At 45.2% G+C, this 21,555-nt stretch overlaps 1 protein-coding gene across 6 annotated transcripts in view; it reads left to right on the top strand.

Annotated features, from left to right (window-relative positions):
* The window catches only part of LOC119371983 (NLR family CARD domain-containing protein 3), a 34,670-nt gene extending 13,483 nt beyond the window's left edge, over positions 1-21,187 (top strand). For 3 of the 6 annotated variants that reach the window (XM_049419916.1, XM_049419917.1, XM_049419918.1), the window contains exons 5-7: positions 2,315-2,397; positions 3,387-3,552; positions 19,274-19,614. In XM_049419916.1, the coding sequence (XP_049275873.1) occupies positions 2,315-2,397; positions 3,387-3,437 (134 nt within the window). In that variant the 3' untranslated portion in view covers positions 3,438-3,552; positions 19,274-19,614. Of the gene's footprint in view, positions 1-2,314; positions 2,398-3,386; positions 3,553-14,838; positions 15,040-16,900; positions 17,240-19,273 lie in introns of those variants that run through there. The other 3 variants (XM_037642423.1, XM_049419915.1, XM_037642422.2) reach the window with 3 other exon arrangements.
* Positions 21,188-21,555: the final 368 nt, after the last annotated feature.

Below are 21,555 nucleotides of genomic sequence, written 5' to 3'. Positions count from 1 at the left end.
TGATATTTTTGTTACAACGTACAATCTATAATTTTTGATAACGTGAACTCAATGAGTTAGGTATATTTGTTAGGTATATAATGAGTTAGGTATACTCAATGAGTTAGGTATAGTTGTTAGTTCCAGCGGTGTGTGTGTCTGCCTTCTCGTGTCCCGTTCTTTTGCTGGTTTTCGTCAAGTAGGTATATTTATTTCAACGAATGATGGGACTTACCCTATATGCCATCAATTAAGATTTAGGTTGTTGCGGCGGCCGCACTTAGATGGAGGCGAAATGCTAAAGGACCTTGTGCTTACATTTAGGTGCACGTTACAAAACCCCAGGTGGTTGAAATTTCACATTGTCTTTTTTTTTTTTAGAACAGCAGACAAGTATCCGGAACAGCGCGCGGGAAGATTGAAGGCACGGCGTCTCGTAACGACACTGGCCGTTTCAGTATGTCAAGGAGAACTTCGCCACCAAGTTCGCCATAATAGCGCCGCCTGTCCATGTCACTGTCCGAGAAGTGCTTCTCGCAAACGTAGTCACGAGGCGTCAGCTGTCGGTCTTTTCTTGGTATGGCGCGAGCCCACGCCGCCCACGCTTCCAACCTCACTGGGTCACTAGGAACCTCGAAGGTAATTACCTTATCCTTGCAGGATGCGTAACCTCTGCTGCAGTTCGGCACGACACATTTCCGCCCCATCCTGAAGAAGCACTGGTCGAAATCTGCAAAGCACTCTGCTTTGTCGCGGCGTGAAAAGCGCGCGCAAACATCGAAGAGTCGGCGCCGCCGGCGAAACGCGCGGAAGCCACTGAGAGCGCTAAAGAGAAAGAGACCAGCAAAAACGAAGGGAACTTTCCGTCCCAAGGCCACCTACGCATGCGCGCGCACAACATGCGAGCGAGGAGCGCGTGCATGCGGCGGCAGACGTCGTCTGCTCAGGGGCCACTAGCAGTTCGTTTCAAGCGCTGTACGGCCAATTATTCTGGCAGTATCGATTAGTAACTGCAGCTAAAATATCTGTCATATCTACCGATTGATGTTACAGACAGAAATCTTAGAAATTTTACAATGCACGAGGCGCTATCATGATTTTAGGGGCGAAGCTCCTTATAGCGGCACCCGTTCGTCCCTCGTAGCGTAGTATGTAACCAGTCTTACGCTTTGACCTGCAAGGTGGTGCCGGTGGGAGATTTTTCCTGTGCGTTGTTGAACAATAAAAAATTCGCAGCGTTAGCTAAAAGCCGACTTCTTCTGTCTCTCATTCCCATTAGCAGCCATTCTTTACCTCCAAGGTAGTGCCTGGTGAGATTTCTCCTGTGCGTGATTAAACAATAAAAATTTTGTTCAAAACGCCGTTGATTGATGAAATAAACCAACAAAAGACGCCAGATGTTTTGTAAAAGCAAAACGAAAGAACGCCAGATGTTTCTAAAGCAAAACGAAAAGACGCCAGCTGCTTAACGAAAGACGCCAGATGTTTTCTAAGCAATGGTTTTCTAAACAATGAAAATTCACAGCGTACATGTAAAATTAAAGTGCGCTGCAAGTCGTCATAACTCATCGAACCTTTAGTATAAACGCGCCCGATCTCACGTCGGTGATGATGTACTGGGCAGAATTCACGGAAGATTCACGGTTTACCGATGAACCTCCGCAGCTTCGCCCACTCATCATCATTCGCTCCGTGGATATGCTGTGATTTTTTATGCGTCGCGTCCATAGAAGAGCATGTAAAAGATGGCAACAGGCCGAAAGCGTCATCTGTCGTGCTTCGGCGTAAACCGCATTCCACCGTGACGCTATCGCGCCGCCCCCGCGCGCTGCCGCGGCCTAGACATTCTCCTCCTCAAATACTTAATTCTACGTGGCTCATGGCAACATTTAGTGCATAAAAAATTGTATAACTGCTATACCGTATGTACACGTTAGGCATATTGACAATTTCAATATGCTGCTCACTGTCTGCCTAGGGTTACGCATTGGAAAGGAGAAAAGGATGTGACAAAATATCAGCCTGATTTGATGTTTGTCCTGACGCAAACCTTCGGTGAAGGATCAACTGTTTTCTCCCCAAACCTGCCGCGGTGGTCTAGTGGTGGTGCTCGACTACTGACCCGAAGGTCGCGGAATCGAATCCCTATACGGCGGCGACTGCATTTCGATGGAGGCGAAATGCTAGTGGCCCGTGTGCTTAGATTTAGGTGCACGTCAAAGAACCCCAGCCGGTTGAAATTTCCGCATCCCTCCACTACGGCGTATCTCAAAATCATATCGGGGTTTTGGGACATAAAACCCTAACAAATAATATTATTTTTTTTTTCCCGCAGCTCATTCAGTGTTTGGTGTCTTCGAGCTCATCTATGGAAGCTGCCGTGGATGGCACGACTTGGTTACCAGCGTGCTAATTATAGTAAGTCATCAATTTTCATGAATGACTGTTCGTTAATCGTTTAATTAAGTAATTACCACTTAATCTACGCTACAGATTTTAAAGTTTGTGTCTCAGAGGGTCGCGATGCGCTCTTTAAAGAATCCTATACTATTGAGAACTGAAGCAATTTGGTTGCTAGTACAACTTTGTGTAGCCATCAATATTTCTTGTACGGCTGTTACCTCAATAACATTTTCGGTGACTATTAAGGGTGCCTTCAACCAACCAGTTGTTCATTCCAAGCTACAGGTTTGTTATCACGTACACGTTAAAACAACCACGCGGCACGGCAAACGAAAGCAACAATGCGAATATTAATGTCCCGTGGCAAGAAATTATATGAGATCAGTGGGCTGGGTGACACATGCGACATACAGTTGCGTTATCCAGTGTACCAGTCGAAGTACCTCCCAACGTAGGAAAATATAAGTGACTATCGCATTCATACACTCAGGAACGCTAAATAACAATAACCTTAAAACCGTTACTAACGCCCAACAATGCTGCACCCTTCAACCGATCTTTATAATAATATTAAAGCACTGTTTTAATGCTTTCATTGGTCATCGGCCTAATGTTTTCTTTAATTTAACTCATATGCCCATTGAAACGTTTCGTATGCCATTCCAACAATTCCATATGCTTTCTTGCGGAATCTATGTGGAGTACATGTATTGTCGATATATTTCCGTAAGAATTTTACGGAAACGTGTGGAATTTTCGTAATCGCATACGGAACGTTTCAGTAGGGGTGGTCTGCACTCTAATTTCAATAAAGTCGATTCAAGTCGGCGTTTAGGTGTGTTATGATGCGGACATTCTAGAATACGGTGATACTCGTCAGCAAATCAGCAATGAAATTTGTGAAACTTAGCGCGACCAATTTTGTGTATAAAAAAAAAGTGTCACGTGCAGGCAGTGCCTAGACGCCTGTAACGCTTCGTGTGTCGCTTTTCTCTGCACCTCAGAGGCAAGCCTACCTGGACCGTGCTGAGTGCCGGCGCACGATACACGCGTAAAGCACGCGCTCCGGCACTGCCCGCCGTTGCTGTCCCCAGCACCGGCCCACGCGGGGCGCTTCACCTGACTCTCGCGACCGTCTTCGATGGATTCGACTTGACACGCAAATGGCTCGTAAGTAGGACCCCTCGAGGGCCTTTCTCGACCGACCCGGCGTCTGTGACGTGTTTCCGTCTTCCGCAACCATTTCCGCCCATAGGCGCGCGCAAAAGGCGGGGAGGGGGAGCTAATCATCTTGAGGGGCCGCCAAGTCAGCTCCATACCTTCCCTAAGTCGGACCTCTTCCGTCATCGAGATGCAGGGTTGATGGCAATAATGACAAACTATTTCGTGCATACATATTACGTGCGCCTGCGAACAATATAAAAGTTGGAAGTTCGCGCTTATGCTTGTCCGTTTTATCGCCCTACCGTAGCGCATTGGCGGTGCGATTTATCGAAGGTGGAACTAATTACAGTATTACTGGTGAAATAAGTACAGCGCAGAAAACGTAATGAGTGGGAGAGATGTGCTTAGAAAAAGAGGTTAACGATGTAGAGTACTTTTTAGTTTACTGCGGAAGACAAAGTGGTTCACTTCAGTGGTCCTCGCTATTGTAAATACGAAAAGCAAATGCGCGCATAGCAGATGTGTACTAATCACAGAAGGCATACAGTATCCTGCGTAGCTAATACGCATATAAAAGTGCCCGGCAGAATTCCATAATACTTCGCTGGGGTTATTTCATGTGCCGTCTTCTTACTGAGCTGTACTTTTAACTAAAATGATAAAAGAAATAAAACGGACAAGCTTTGTTTGTAAACTTTCAACTATTTATTCCTGTCAGGCTGACGTCAAACGTATGCACAACCACAACACTGCATCACAGGAAGTCAAAATATAAAGCGCAACATAAAGGACAAAAATGAAAGTTATTTAATAACGCCGGATTCGACAAGAAGTATAACTTGATCTATCCATGCACTTAAACGCGTCTTCTGACAGCGCCAGAGGAGGTGTGCTCACGTGATTCATTCTCGTGTTTAATTTTGTGTTTTGTACTTACTCTCTGCCACCCTATATTGTTTACTCTACATTTGACATGCGCCTCCGAACAACAAACAACTGAAAGTTTAATAATAATATCTGGGGTTTCACGTGCCAACACCAACATAGTATTATGAGGCAAAGCGTAGTGGAGGGTTCTGGAAATCTTTACCATCAGGTGTTCCTTAACGTGCACTGTCGTCGCACGGTACCCGGGCCTCGAGCATTTTGCCTCCGTCGAAATGCGACCGCCGTGGCCGGGATCGAACCCGTGACTTTCGGGTTAGCAGCTGAGCACCGTAACCACTGTACCACCGAGGCCGACCAATTGAAAGTTTGGTAACGTACTTGCGCGTTTTACTTGTTTCGTCCTTTGTGAAAAGTACAGCAAAGTACGGCTAGCTCAGATGCAGAAGAGATGATTTAGATCGCCCCTGCGATCTTCCATACATATCTCGAATGACCGCCAAAAATACTTCCTGCATACATTTTCAACAGCGAAACTGTTTAGCAAATCGTTTCTTGTGAGTCGATTGCAGAGAACTGTCATAATCTTAATGGGTATGTGCCACAGAATTTGGGCAGATCCCACTACTCACCGCTACGCCTACGGCGTGGCATGTAATAACTCTGAGAACGAATACACAGAGGGAGAGAAAGAAAGAAAGGAAAGAAAGAAAGAAAGAAAGAAAGAAAGAAAGAAAGAAAGAAAGAAAGAAAGAAAGAAAGAAAGAAAGAAAGAAACAAACAAACAGACGGAAAGAAAGAGAAAGGGAAAAAAAATTGGGGGACCCTTAAGCTTCACTTTTAAGAGCTGAACGCGACAGCGAAATCCGGCGCCCAGTGCGCACTTCAACCACTAAGTGCATACTTATTAATGTGTGTTGTTACACACACGCGCACACAGACACACACACACGCGGCGCGCTATGTATCTATAGTAATGGTACAGGCACTGGTACAGGTTTTCGACCTAAAGCACTTCCCTGTGCTAGAGTCGAGACATATTTCTCACAATGCCTCACAGATGGCAGCACATTATCTAATGTTTGCTGTTTGCTTGATCAACGCCTCCTCTAGAAAGGAGCATGGCCTCCGAGATTGCAGGAACACCGCGCGCCCGCCATCTCGGAGGCCATAAAAGGAGACGTTGGCTTGATGTTTACCGCTAGATAGACATACCCATGTAACACAAAACCTCTAAAAAGACGTCTCGAAACGGCTACGGACGGCTATAGACGTCTTGGTTTACGAGAAGATCAAGAATAGACATTTTTGCAAAATAAAGCACTCGCCTCTCAAATATGCCTGCGTACTGTTCATTACCGTTTTCAACAGCTACGACATAGCCAGAGTGTATTCTGCCAAAGAAGTCCACAACGTCTACTTTGAGACATTTTTAGACATTGTGGGGGAAAGTGCGCGCGCAACGACTATTTAAATGATTCTTCAAATGTTTTGTCCACGAGCACAAAGACACCAAAACGGCATGTCTAAAGAGCGGTGACTGTCGCTTTAGTGAAAGAAGAGACGCAGAAAACAAAGCCCTCAAAATAATTGGTTTCGCTCCGCAACGCGGGTTTCTATCAGCAGGCGGCTAAGGCCCCGCAACGCTCGCGCAACAGCGAACGACAACAGAAGCAAACGCAGGCAAGCCAGGCAAGCATGCTACTGGTGCTACGCAGTCGGAGGCTCGAAGCGGGTGTTGTCGAAGCGCGCATGCCAGCGCATGCTCCTAGTGGAGATCAGTGGTTTACCCCTGCATTGGAGAACATCTTTTCACTCGGCGCTCCACCTTGACTCAATGTCGATGGCAGATACACCTATTGGCAGGAATGTTCACTAAATATTGAGCAATAGGCGGGATCACTTTGTGAAAACCGTTGTGTCTTTTCTGTTGTATGGTGACGCTGCAGTGCTCAGCTCGGTCAAGTGAAGGGTGAGGCTTGTTTCAGAATACTTGTTCCTTCCTCCCCCTTTCCCCTCTTCCTCCACTAGTTCGCGCCAGCCGCCAGGCGCCAGTTCGCAGCGGCTCCAGTGGAGTGACATACCCATAGGGCAAATGAGGACGTTTTTCCGCTTCCGGCGACGGTGGCGGTTCCTGGGATGGGCGGTAATTGACTGGATTTTGGATTTCTGCTGGAGGCGAGCCAATCCGAAAGGAAAAAATCCAATATGGCCGCGCCCGTTTGCGGTCGCTTCCTCGCTCGTGGTGCCGCCGGCCCCGCGGCCGCGACGTCGGTTCGAGCGTTTGCGCACTAATTGCTACTGCACTGTCTTCTCTCTTTATTGCCGATGTACGTACGTAATGTGTGTAGTTGTTTTTCTGCTTCGTTGTAGCCTCTGTGGTAGCATGGCGAATGGTGGCGAGCGGCGTCGTCGCAGCTGCATAGCAGCCGCTTTCGGCGCTCGCTCGAGAAGCAAAAAGCGCATATAACTTTCTTCACATGACATTTTATTGAAGGAAACGTAAATTGCTGCACCTTTAGGCAATATTTGGGCTATAATATCGGTAATAATAACAAAAGAAAACGAAAAAGATTCGAACTACTGCTGTGGTAAAACCTGAATACAGGAATGCGTACATCGAGCACGCGTACAATATAAATAGGATACGAAAACGCATAATACAGCATAATACAATCACATAAGCAGGGTAAGCATATAAAGAAGTGCTACATCAGCGTAAATAAGTGTACACATACGAGTTGTACAGATTATGACTAACAGCATGAAGCGAAACAATCCCGCGCATTGAAATATATCATAACAAAACAAGTTGTTCGAATGGTTGGTTCATACTGTGCAAAAGATAATGACGCAACGCAAGCCGAAGAAAACAAGGGGTATAGGAAAAACACCCTTTCCTGTACTTTTTTTTATTGCCCTGCGTTGTGTCATTGCCTTTTGCACATACACACACACACATACTTTTGCATATATGTACACAGAAAGTGCACCTAACAGTCATAGCCTTTGGCTCATGTAGACGAACCCATGGAGCATAAGTAGATCAATGTCATAATATGCTGCAGTGCTACAGCATATTATTTTGTAAAAGCAGTGAGACAAATCTACCATTTGGCTCAGCTATCCCTGATCATGTTTTCCTCCAGGTAAATGTGTTGCAGGCAAGCTCACGTGATGTGAACAAGACACGCGATGCTTTAATTTTCAAGTAATAAAGGGAGAAAAACGCAACGAAGAATGGTCTAGACTCAGTTGCAGAGGTGACCTTTGAAATTTGTGGAAACATTGTGGTTGTGACTGGTGAACAACAGGAATGATCACAGGTCATTAGTTAAGTTGGAAGTGGTGCGAAATACTCAAGGTAACATGAAATATACACGAAGATAAGCATCTTATCAAAGAAATAAGTAGAGTAAAGTGCAAAGTTGAACGCAGCTTCCCTATTATTTTTCTACCAGGTATCATGTTGGATCCATCACAATGTCAGAAGATTTTCTGAGCAGTACTTAAATTGCAGATGGGGAACGCTGCACAGTTTCATCATAATGTGTCACTAACTAGAACTGCATCGCTTGTCATTCGTTGGTTCAGGAAGTGGAATGTCGGAGTTTGCAGAGTTTAGTTAAACAAGAAACACAGTTGCTCTACACAAACAGTACGTTGTGAATAGTTTCAGTGAGTATGGATGCATGCTTCTATTTCAAACTAACATGCATGTCAACCGAGTCGCAGCTTCTGCACAAACCCCTCTGGAATCCTCACAGAGCTGAGCACTTCATCAATGTATCTTTTATGCCTGTGAATAGCTGACACCATCAGTTCTTTGCAGTGGCACAACAGTCATGACCAGAGGTTTGTAATTGAAAAGTGACAGAGCCCCTGGGTGCTGAAAATCTTTTGGACTTGGTGAGCACCTGAATTCATGCATGCTTCAACCTTCGTGGCCCGTCGCAGTGGTCTAGTGGTTACGGTGCTCAACTGCTGGCCCGAACGTAGTGGGATTGAATCCCGGCTGCATATCAATGGATGCAATATGCTTGAGGCCCATCTGCCTAGATTTAGGTGCACGTTAAAAAAACGCCAGGTGCTCAAAATATCTGAAGTGCTCCACTACTGCATGCCTCATATTCGTATCATGGTTTTTGGACATAAAACCTCCACATTTTTATTAATCAACCTATTTTTGCAACGTTCATTGTGAATTAATCACACTGTTACTGTTTGTAAAGACTGCTTCAGTGTAAAACGAGTCGTCAGTATTATATAAATTTTGGCATTTTTTGGGAGGCTGGATGTTTGATTGCCTTCCAAACCATGTCAAGCAAACAGAAAGAAAGCAGAACGAGCAGGGTTTTCCAGTGCATTTTGGGAAGTGTTGGCATTTCCCAATACTAAAGCAATCCAGAACCTCTGGTTGTAATACTCATGCTGATAGGGGCACACAAGGCTTCAAAAAAAAGTTAGTCGGTTAAACTTGTATAATACAAAAGTAACGCAGCAGGAGCAAAAGTAGTCAATGCATTACATACAACCACAGCAGAAATATAAATACACATATATAAATATATACCTACATAAAATATACATATATACATAAAAATACGTACATATACACATAAAAAAAGAAATAGTGCAACACATCTAAAAATGGATAGGAAATGGGTGCAGAAGGCTGCACTAGAAATCCAATTTACATAATCATGTTCTAGAAAGGCACAGGATAAATTTAGCCTGCTACTTTACGTTTTTGCTGGCAGCAGCACTGTGCCTTGACTTTGTTTCTTGTGTGTTTTTGTTTACAAATGTAATGTGCCAATGTAGCCTTGTGCGGCAGAATATTTAAAGAAATTTCTCAGTGCAGCCAACTGAACAGAAAATAGCTTGCCAGGATTGGCATCCTTTCCACCAGATTTTTGCACACATTGGAAAAATGTGCACAATAGTTGATTTCATGTCTGAAGGCCGAATCTAATTCCTTTATGTAATTCAGACATGATTCAGAGGTTACTGCAATGGAACCGAGGAGTTTCTCGGGTACACCACTTTCCTTGAGTAGTGCAAAGAATTGGTGTCGTCCATGGAGAGAGCCACCATCCACTTCAAGGAGTGTTCTCTCACATATGCACTCACTAGTCCTCAGTTCAAGAAAGCTGTTCACAAGAGTACCAGCGACATGGTACACAACATTTTCATACACCATGTCGGTCGCATCTTGTGAAGATGCCTGCAGATCAGATGAATCAGAGGCCTGCTGCGTGCTGTGGCTTGTGGTTGGTGTGCTGCTAGTTGACAACAATGCAGATGCACTCTCCAAGTTGTTGAGGAAAGCAATTGTTGTCACCTCACAGTTTCCTTGAGAAAGCTTGAAGAGCTTGCCAATCCAAATATGTTTTAGAGCCGCCACGAATTGGTACACATTTGGTGTCTCATTGCAGCCATGTTTTTGACAAATGATTCCAAAAAAGTTTTCTAGGGGATCTTGCTGCAATCAACGTGTGAAAAGATGAGTGAAATCAAAGTCCTCTTTTAAATCAGTCCACAGCAACAACAAGGCTTTGATTGTAATCTGCCAACCTTTAACAGTGCGCGGCTGCTTGTCCCGAGGACTACCAAAGTGCCATTGGGCAATCCAACTGATGCACGACTCAAGGGAAGCACGGTGTTCCGACCCATCAATCATTGCATACCGCAACTTATCGTCCTGATTTTTTAGGGTCGAACTGTTCTGGCTGTCAAAAATCTTATCCATTCTTTCTGTGAACAGAGCTGTAAATTTAGCATCAAGAGGAAGCTCTTGAATGGCAATGAGAGTGAGGAGTGCCACAGAGACAGATTCACTGAATACTTGTGTGGCATACTTCACTATGTCAGCCACGGCCGCTGGATGAAAAAGCGCACTTTTTATCCAGCGGCCGTGTGTCAGCAAAGGGCATCTTGTAGATATGTTGCTCTTTGAGCTTCCTTGGCAATCTTTATTTTTTAGATGTTCAGTTGGTGCGTTAGAGGCGTGATTTGCCAGTATTTTTGTAAAAGGTTTCAATGTACGCCCAGTCAACAACCTCGGAGCCAATCGTGAGCTTGTGTTTTCTCAAATTATTCCGCGTGCATTTTATCAGGTGTGGGATGTCAAACATGAAGTATACTTTGCAGTTGTTGACAGTAAAACATGGTTCATGAAGAGAATGGATCAGCATTCTTGACAGGCTGACATTGTTTGACCCTTGATCATAGATGACCACTTTTACCAAAAGACCTTTTTTTTAAGCTGCATAATTACATCTAATAGCAGCTTGTGCATTGCAAGAGCTGACGTTGCATTGCGGGACACTGCAAAGGCTACTGGCTGCATCCAAATTCTCGATATGCCAGACACAGCCATTAGAATGGCTGCATTTGCCACACGAGAAGTCCTTGTGTTTCCATCATATGTGTAGCCAATCACTATATCTTTTGATTGATCGTATATCAAATGTATTTTCAAGGCTATTTAATCGAATAAAAGACAGCATGCTTTGTCTTGCAGAGGCCAAGCTTTAATGATTGATTCTATTGCATCCATGGCACCTGGAATGATACCAGGTGTCATTGCGATGTCTGCCAGCCAGCACCTGAGTGTCCGCACATGTGGCAAGTGAAGCATTTCTCTGAGGAAGCGTGAATTGAGAGTGAATTGAGAGTGAATAGTTTCATCCATTTGGACCAATGTTTTTTTTTTATTTTGGGAATGTACCAAGCCTGATTCGTGCTTTAAGCAGTTCAAAAAAGGTCCTTTGACAAATCCGGTTCAAGCTTGTTTAAAACCTCCTGCTGCGTTACTCGCCTCGCCTCGTCCTTTTTTTTCATCTGACCGACTGCCTTGCGGTACCTTTCACTTCGTGAGTGAAGTGTTAGCAGCTTCTTTTTGGTGCGAAGGGTGTGCACAGAGCTGCGTTTTCTTCGCCCACTTTTTTGACGTTTCTTGCATCTGCTCCGCGCTGCTGCCCTCCTTGGAAAATTGGAGGCCGCTCGGACCAGGCTCAGCTGAAAAAAAAAAGACATGGAAGAATGCGAAGGTATAGGCTTTCATCAGTCTTGTAGAGAAAAAAAAATTACGATTAAGCTATCAGGGCGCAATCACAGGGCTACTAATATACGGACCACTATGTGCTGCCATGCCATTTTTCATTGGAAGCAATGTGTATTCTGCGACTGAGACAGGAATCATAATTGATTTATACATTCCAAGCATTTTATCTTCAAAGAATCATCCATGATTAAGGAAATATCACAAAGCATTGCAAAAATGAACATTTCATGAAATGCTGAACAGAGGCAATGACATTTACAAAGTGGAGGATTTTGAATTATTCATCTCATAAATAGCTATCTGGGCTGCATAAGCCACATTTACATGAATGCACACCTTGATTGTGCATCATATTATGCTGGCCTATCTCGCAGAGCTACTCTCATCACAACAAATCGGACAGCACAATTTTCAGTGTGAACCATGTAGGTCCAACTGCACCCACCTTACATTTGAAATATAAATAATTGCGTGAACTAAATCACGGGTTGCAGGCCCTGAACTATATGTATGGTTTTGTCAACATTATAGGTTGTGGCAATATTACACAGGCTTAGGTGTCCATATCTACTAGGAAAACATCAAGACTGCTGGTCCATACTTGCTTATGCAGATGCAGGATGTGTACTTTGCAATAATTCTCTCTCTCACTTTTTGCACTTACCATCACTTGGTGAAACCTGTGACGGTGGTGTGGGCCTTCTTGTGGGTGTGCTTGGCGAAGCGGCTGTTGAAAAAGAAATAAATATGCTATAAAAGGCTGGCAAGCAGGTATTTTAATACCCTCACTTTGCATTGCACGTGTGAATACTGAGCAACAGACTTATGGAGCAATTTTCACATGTGCCTGAGGAAAACTACTCAGTGTTTTCATCTCTATGGAATGAGCTCAACAAAGAAAGCACTGAGTCTATGCATTGATGTAGAAAAAGAAAAGATATCTATACCACGCAACAAAGCTTTCTTGCAGGGAGGTTGGTTTGTTGTGAACTCATACCGAGCTCCACAAACACTAGAGGAGTAAGGACGGAAACAGGACAGAGTACAAACTATTTATACTGAGAGATGCCAAAAGCCATTTTCGCTGCTCTATCTCCCTGTTTCTTCATTTTGCGTTTGTGCAGCATGCTATCAGTTCATCTATACCATGGAAACAGTGCACTCAGACATTCTTACTGGAAAGCATGCAAAATGCTACTCTATGAGCGCAAGCTAACAACATTTTTTTCCCTTAGAGTACATTTCTTGCATTTAAGGTTTACGTACAGCAATTGTTCTCATAGCACTGGTAATTGAAAAACAACTGTGGCATTTCTACCTACTGTTCTAATTTCAGAGAACAATCTGCTCGAGTGTGCAGGTGTAGAATACAAAATAGTACCGCTCTTTGTTTTATTTTTTGCAAGCTATTCGTGCAGTATTACAGTGGCACCACCAACCAAATATTCTGTACCCTTTCATTCCAAGCAGAAAGGTGAAACAGATCCTTTTTCGGTACACCTACCTTCCACACTAAGGGGGCCGTCTCAGCAGCAGGGACGGCAACTCGCTTGCAGTAAACTGGTTGTCTGCAATTAAAGTACTCGAACTTAGTCACCCTACGGTGAAAAAAACAGCTGGTAGAGTAAATACACTTGCAAGCTTTTAAAGGCATGGCACTAAGCGTAATAAATGTGCTTGTTTTTAATTTCCACTAAATTATAATTGCAGATAATTACATATATCCCGACAATATTCTCTGAATTAAAACTTGATATATGAAACACAACTCGATCGAGTTCTTGTTTTTCCACTGCTTTTGCGAGTCGAAACGATATTGTAAGCTTATAAGGAATTATGGTGTGTAAACGCTAAGCGCAAACAGCGCATTGAAAAAAAAATACAGAAAAGTGAAAGGGCGGCGGTGGGGATGGGTCCAGATTAGAGAGGAAAAAAAAGCGTGGCCTGTTTCATGAACATCCAAAACCGAGCTTGGCCATGCCTTCGCCCGTTGGAAGCATCACGAGGGAGTAATGAAGAGATAAGCGAAACTGTTTCCGGGAGCTTCCCGAGAGCGAAAAGGGGCAGGTGGGTATCACGCTTGGTTCAAGGTCCCCCGTCGAGCAGCGCGGCAAGGTACGCCGAAGGGAAGGAATGAGGACAATTTACGGCGACAAAAATCCGAGCAGGCGGTCGGTGTGTAAACAGACACACAGATGAGGAACGCGGTGGTTTTCACTTGTGCAACACCGCAGCACACATTCGAATCTGAGGGCAGTGTTCCGAGTTCGCTACTGGGGCCTCCGCAATAACTTTGCGAGCGATACTTTCGTCGGCTGCGAGCACCACCCATAAACTACACGGACGTGATGTATACGCACGCATTAAAGCGCTTAAAAAAAACAGCTGCAGCGAGCACAACAACTATCCCACTCCGTTAATGTTACTAGCACGCATAAGTTAAAGTAACACGTAACAAAACACCCTGAAGACACGGTTGCACGACACGGTAATCCGAATTGGTTAGCTTTCATGAGATAGTAGAGGTAACGTCAGGCACTGAGGCACGCACATATATACTAACGTGAGCAACCATAACTAGCGAACAGCTCCGCTTTTGAGAGGTGACGCCGCGTCGAGCCACAAACTGCAGCCCGCCCACTAATTTTAACTTATTATCGTAACCATTTCTCAAACAGATAGCTACAGCAACGAATGGCAGCAAGAAAATTCGCTGTTCATTCAGCAGTTTCAAATCATAACGGCTAACGACAGTCAAATCAAAACTTTGCGAACATCTTGGGAAATATATAATAGTGAACGTATAAATACCTGTGGTCAGCAGGGATTCTGAAGAAGTGTTCGCCTTCATTCCCCGAGGAATCTCACCACTTCACGCCGCAATAAACGTGCGACATCGCTGCTCCTCGCTGCGGTGGTAAAGTTTGCGTTTCTATGCGCTCTCGTGCTTGCGCGTCGTCTGCTTGTGCGCTGCGCAGGCGTGATGGCGGCGGTACCTAGCGGAGCCACGCACAGTCATGTTTACAAAACTTCTTTAAAACTTTGCCTTGTAATACTCGTGGCTGGTTATAGTTTAATGCAGAAGCACGTTTTTATTTACTACTTGTACTACCGTGGCCGCGTTATTTTATTTTAATTAGGCTTACTGAGGCCTTCACTTCCCGCCCGTACCAGGTTCGCTGCGATCGTTTCGACGGTAGCGACGCCCCATGGCCCGGACGCCAAACTGCCATCATGCCTCGGGCCTGGCGGCTCTATCGGCAGCAGAGCTAGGCGACGGCCGGCGGTCATTTGCGTTTTGTGTAGCGTTCTCAGCTTTTGTTTGGGAACGGATGAACGGATTACGGGCTGTTTGACATCAAGTAACGGTGATCATACTGTCTGTCGCATATTTTCCATCAGTGTTTGGTGAAACAAGCTTTACTGTGTGTTTGCGACGGTACGTTCGTTTCAAGAAGCGATTGTTCTGCTCACCACCTTCGTTGCAGCCAGACAAACAGCTAAGAACGTGTGCACGTTCGGATAGAGTGCTTTTTTCGGTAAGTGCACCTGACTTTTCGTCGTTTTTACTGAAAGGTTTTAGAATTGTGATTAAAATGTGAACAGTTCTTTGCTAGGCTGAACCGCGTGGTCGAACGCGAAACTATACGCGCCGGTGCGACTCGCCCTATTTTGAGTAATTATGTTTTGCGCGTTACAGCTCGTGGCTCCACGCACGCACGCTAGTGACAGGCCGACATAGTTTAAGCAAGCATGCTTACAACTATGCCGGCCTGTCACTGACAAAGTGCAAAGCTTCTACCGTATAGGCGCCTCGCCTGTGGGTGTGGTTATGATTGATTGTCGTTTCTTAATACGTGACAGCATTTTATCATATCTGTAATTGGAAATGTTTCTTTAGAGTGACTTGATGATCTGTTATTTGTTGTAAATCCTGCGTAGCTTACTTGCTTTCTCTGTATGCAGCTTTTCTTCACTGCTGTTTGTGCAAGATATTGGGCCTGAGACCACGCCAGCTAATGCGGAAGCTAGTGCAGTTTCTTTGACGAGACTTGGAGTGCATTCATGCAGAATTTTACTTACGTTGCTGCCGTGCCATTCAGCTTCACCTTGTGCGGTCACCTTCCGACGTGTTTTGTGCCACATTTGGTTGTGCTTTATTCATTAAAAAAGCCGATTTGACAACATCATGAGATAATTTATTGTTGCTGAGAAGCACCATTATTAATTTGCGCGCCATCCGCTAAACGTCATTTATGTAGTACAGTATACGTGTTGATCCCCTGCGTACGTGTTCAAGTTTATTATAAACCGATGTCTTTTATATGAAAATTGGATATGTATGGTGTGCTGAAGTAGCCAATAATTCACGCGGCATATATGAGTGACCGCAACAACTTGATTCGGTCCGCAATAAACGCGAGTAAACTCAGCGTCGAAAATTTATATATGCAACAGTGAGGACATGCGTGGGTGAACAGGTATGTACGTATGTTGGTGATCTTGCTTGATTGTTTGGTCACTTGCTCGACGACTGACATAGGAAGTGGGAGAAAAAACAGGAAAGTGCTCTCGCGGGGGCTCTTTCGGTCCCTTCAATCTCTATCTTCCTATGGTAGCCGTCAGGCTGCCGACCAAACATGCTGCAAAGACAGTTATAATAGTTTATTTTATATTTCGAAAGTCCAAAATTTCGAAAACGCCGAAAAAACAAAAACGTCTAGAAAACGCCTTAACTTGGTCTTGTCAAAACGTCTTTTAAAGACGTCAACTAGCGGGACATTAGCACAGCTATCAGACGTCGAAAAGACGTCTACGACTACGGGAATGTCTTGACCAAGACGTCTATTAGCCCTTTTTGGTAGCCGTTCAAGACGTCTTTTAGACGGCAAATAGCTCATTTTGTGTTACGTGGGTAGTTGTCCATTGTTGGAGCTCTTTGAATGTTCGTGTGTGTTTTTAGCGGAGATGGCTGCACTATCCCGGCTTTTTTCGAAGCATAGCGTCGCGTAAAAAACGTTAGTATTGGCCCTGCTTCAACAGTAAGGTTAGAAATCAAGATTTCGGAACTCTACGTGCGGCCAGAAAGATTGACGCCCAGACCGGCATTGCTCAAAATACATCGCAAACGAATGAACACAGGTTGGGACAAGTAAAAAAAAAAAGCAAACCTTTCAAATGAAAAAAAGTTATGAATAAAGTCACAGGAAAAAGTGCCAACGAGCATTTATGAGGTACAGTTTTGCGACGATTACGAAACTCGCAGCCAGAATCGAAGACGCCTAAACTACCTAAACCAAGACTGCAGTCTGGTTCGCTAGCTACTGTCGCGCTATTTTAAGCCAAGCGGCGTGCTGAGGCACGAGACTGTTGCGTAAACGCTGGTCACTGCGCCTCTCTTGGTGTGCGTGCGCTATGCCTCCCACGGAATATTGCGCTGTCCCGTGTGACTCAGACTCCCTTATCGATAGACGCTTATCGGTGCTTTTTCGCTGACAATAATATGTGTATTTAGGCTGTACCGGCATTGCGGCGTAGCATGTCAGTGCCGCCCCAAGCAACTCTCCTATTCCACACCGCCCACGACTACTGCGGCGCGCGTGACATATAAAAAAACTGTGAAATCTGTGGTGACTTCAATCTGGCTTTGTGAACCGCTCATCTCATCTGGAGTCTGTTGTACGTAACACTGGAAGTTACTGCATTATCCGTGCACTTGTGTCGCTTACGTTGACCCAAGTAAGTTAAACATTTTTATTTTGTCGCGTCGTCTGCTGCCAACCACTTTCTTCGTTTCTTTTTTTCGCCGCACCTGCTTTTCGGGTTGACAAATTGGATCTCTCAAAGCAACGATGGTTAGAACAATATGAATAGTGTTGTTGCGGGGGGATTACTAACATTTCTCGCCGTTGCAACATCTCAGGGCTGACATAAAGTGCCATGAATGGGCATGTAGTTTAAACAGGAGCCAGAGTATAACAAGCATACCGTCCGAATTCCTCGCGCGGCTTTTCCGTGTGGCGCTGCAGTCGATCTCTTTCTTGCCAGCCACACCCGCCCATATTTAAATACGGGAACAATTTCCCACTTATCTTTTCTTCCATTTACTGTACTCGTTGGGAGATATTTCTGTATTGCAGAAAACACCTGCCGCCTATTTTTTTATTTTATTATGCGACATTTCGCCAACCTTTGATTGTGCGAGTTCAGAGAGCGACAGTTCCGTACGGCTAGGGTGGCTAGAATACTATGGCTGCCTGAGAGAGCAACGTCGATCTATGATGATGATGTGCCTCTACACATTGTCAACCTGCCGGGTTTGCCGAATGCGTACTGCACGTGTGAGAAGGGTGGCTGTGCGCAACCATTACGACTTAGGTAATGAGCAGTTGTACATCCATGGACGGGGCTGCTCTGCTTTTTGCGGTCATTTTGTTATTCCTAAATCTAGGGGCACGTAGTCGTGCTTGGCCTTAGACGCGGGTGTTCTTATTTCACCGTGAGGTGAGTCTTTCGCCATTGCTGGGTAGCCAATGCGGCTAATTAGACTAGTTACTAAACCTTCCCGGTTTTCCCTTATGATGCCTGCCAGCTCTCCCGATTTGCTCAGGAGACCTTTGCAAACTGCCCACTACTTCGTCTTTGCAAACATCCCACTACGACCCATCACCTATCCTTTGCAAACTGCCCACTACTTCGTCTTTGCAAACATCCCACTACGATCCATCACCGATCGATCACTTCACGGGGGAACGGAAGCCACGTCTAGCTACCTCTTACGATTAACAAAATTTCTTGTATAAATATATACAGTGTTTGTCACGTCTTTGATGATGTACTGGGCTATCGCTTTGATTACTGCTGGGAGAAACCACTGAAGATTTCACGGTGTAACCATGATTGCTTCAGGGACTTCGCCCAAGCTCTTCATCATTCACCCGTGGATATGCTGTGAATTTTTTTTTCGCTACTGTACATGTTTGACTTGCTGGTTATCAGTACCTGAATAGACCATGTTATTGTTTCTACGTGGATTCACCTTGCACTATTTGCATAGCTGCAATCGTTTTGTACATTAGTTTTTTTAAATTTTATTCTGTTCATTTTGTTTCAACAACTTCATGACGTCTGCGTCATGAAGACTTTCACTAGCATTATTTTCAGCTTACACCATCTATTGTATAATCATATATTTATATACCATGTCTTGTTTCATTTTATGCTTTTAGTTTTTACTCTCGCATTTCACCTAGCTTTTCTGTGACATTTCTATGAACGCATTCTTTCCTTCTCATGCTGCACTCGACACCTCATGTGTTTTAGTATTAGGAGGTCCCCCTGTCAGATTTCGCAACTATGGGACCTCCGAATGTAATGCATGTCACTAACGATATTGTATACGAAGAAACTGAATAAAATTGAAGCAAATTTCTACAGCTAATCAACAAATAATTCTGTATCAGCAAAGAATTTTGTTCTAGACATGTGAGTACACTGCTGGAATGAACCATGCAGGAATGTACCTCCATAGTTTGAATTCAACAATGACGTGTGAGCTTTATGTGCCATCCACCAACGTATACAATTACTTCGAACGGCTTACATTAGCGAAGTTAAAATACGCCAAGGAAATCTACGGAAAGCGATGGTGCATTTCGAATGCGAAACTGCTGGCGGTTCGGTGCATTGTTTTGATTTAGTTATGCACCGAAGTCACCTCGCTCGTATTATTGTAATTCACTTGTGCTTTTTCGTTTTTTTTTTCACTTCTAGGATTCACCGAGGTTTGACCAATTGCCTCATAAAAGCCCTCAACGAACACGGTCGTTGCGTAGAACTCCGGTTCCAGTCTACACCAGGTGTCGCAGCCCCATCAGCACTTCAAGAAGAGCTGACAGCAGCTGATAAATTCTTACAAGCTGGGCGACCGCATTACCCCATCGTTCAGCCTAATTATTTGAAAGTTGGAAGGCGTTCGAAGAGCAACCTTTCGATGATACTTTGCCTCTGGTAGCATCTTCAAGATTTACTCGATCAATGCCTGTTCATCGGCTTTTACTATAAAAACAAAGACGTTTTTTTATTCGACGGTATTGTTGTACTGTTAACATGTCCGAGGAAGTTGAAAGCGATAGAAACTGCCAAGACGTTGAAGTCAACGAGCTTTTCAAGAAAGGGTTGGAGTACAATGTCCTATTCAACAACCCCGCGTGTGCAGGAAGTGATTGCTCGCAACCCAAGTCAGCGCTCGAATATTGGGAGATCTCGGAGAAGGATGCCGTTGTGCTTAGGCGTCTGTTGAGCACGAGTCCATCCTTGAGGAAGCTTTGCATATGGAATATGCCATTCAGTGCGTTCAAGGTCACATTTGAGGACCTGGAAGGATGTTCTTCGCTCGAAGAACTTCATTTGCGTAACATTGAATGCGGAGAGCAAGAGTTCAGCGTTAACCTTTCCGGAGTGTTTAGCAACCTGAGCTTCCTGGACTTGCTCTGTGGGAACGTGGGGACTGTGGTCGCGAATAACATCGCGGCTTATCTACGCGGGAACAAAAGACTGAAGGAATTTGGCCTTTGGTGCTCCTGCGGTGGCGACGAGGGTGCAGCATCGCTCATCGAAGCACTAAAGCTGAACGACACGCTCAAGAAGTTTACCTTGGGGCAGGTGAAGCTGTCTTCCGAGACCATGATCGCGTTCGCGGAGTTGCTGACGGTGAACTCTACGCTCGAGTTGGTGGACATTTTCGACACGTGTTTCGTGGAAGACGACAAAACGGCAGCGTCGCTGGAGCAGTATGGCAACACGGACGTCTTCAGGAGGTTTCGCATCCTGTGGACCGAGAAACTTCTGCCCCTGCTCACCAGGCTTGTCGGTCAGAAGGCGTGTTGGCCCGAGCTCTCGGTCAGCGTCACCGCTACGGTGGACCGGGACGTCCTGCGTGACTTCTTCGACGCCGTGGCCTCCGACACTTCAGTCACCATGCTCCACTTCTACCCCAGTGACGACACGTTCGACGAACTAGCGGACGGCATCGCCTCGGTCGTGAAAAGGACGACGACACTCAAGAGAATCCAGAACCTCATGTTCGTCAAAACGGGCAACGAATATCAACTGGTCAAAGTTCTGGATGCTCTGAAGGAGAACCGTTCCGTCACCTCCTTCGACATGTTCGTAGACGTTTTGACGCCGGAAGTGGCAACGGCCCTCTCGGAGCTTCTTGCCGTCAACGACGTTCTGAATGAAGTCTCCGTCTGCGAGTACTGGGGAATCACGGCGGACATATTGGGGACGATACTGCGGGGTCTGAGGAAGAACTACAGTGTGACGGCACTCATGGTTTCCTGCGACCCGGAGGATGACGTCGAGGGTGTCCTCGAGATGGGAGAGCTTCTGAAGAGGAACGTTCGCCTTCACGAGAAGGCGGCCGAGTTTGTGCGCGCGCGTGGCGATGCAAAGAGCGACGCCGAAGGGGCGGAGGCACTGAAGAAAGTGCGAACGAGTGCGAGCCTCGTGCAAAGGGTGCGGGGGCTCACTGGAAAGACGAGCGAAGCTGCAGCGGAGCTGACACAGGCCGCCTTGTCTCGCCTAAGTGTGTAAAGCGTTGCTCGTGCGAAGCCGAAGGATTCGGTCGGGTTTGCCATTTTGCAGACTTGGCACTGATGGAATTACGATAAATAAATTACTTTTTGATGTAATGAGTAATACATAATGAATTATTTCTGCATGTTAGTAATTTAGTAATACAATGAATTATTTCCGACGAACAATTTCAAGAAAATTACTCATTACCTTTCCAATTACTTTTGACTACGATATAACACGTCAGCTTCCCTTATGGCATACCCGCCACGGTGGTCTGGTAACTATGGTGCTGGACTATTGAGCAATACCCGAAGGTCGCGGGATCGAGTCCCTGCCATGGCGGCCGCATTTCGATGGAGGCGAAATGCTTGGGCCCTCGTACTTAAATTTAGGTGCACATTAAAGAACACCAGATGGTCAAAATTTCCGCACCCCTCAACTACAGCGTCCCTCATAATCATATCGCGGTTTTT

The sequence above is a fragment of the Rhipicephalus sanguineus genome, chromosome 10, assembly GCF_013339695.2.
Source record: "Rhipicephalus sanguineus isolate Rsan-2018 chromosome 10, BIME_Rsan_1.4, whole genome shotgun sequence".
Taxonomy (NCBI): Eukaryota; Metazoa; Arthropoda; class Arachnida; order Ixodida; family Ixodidae; genus Rhipicephalus; species Rhipicephalus sanguineus.
This window is presented reverse-complemented; position numbering and strand designations above follow the sequence as displayed.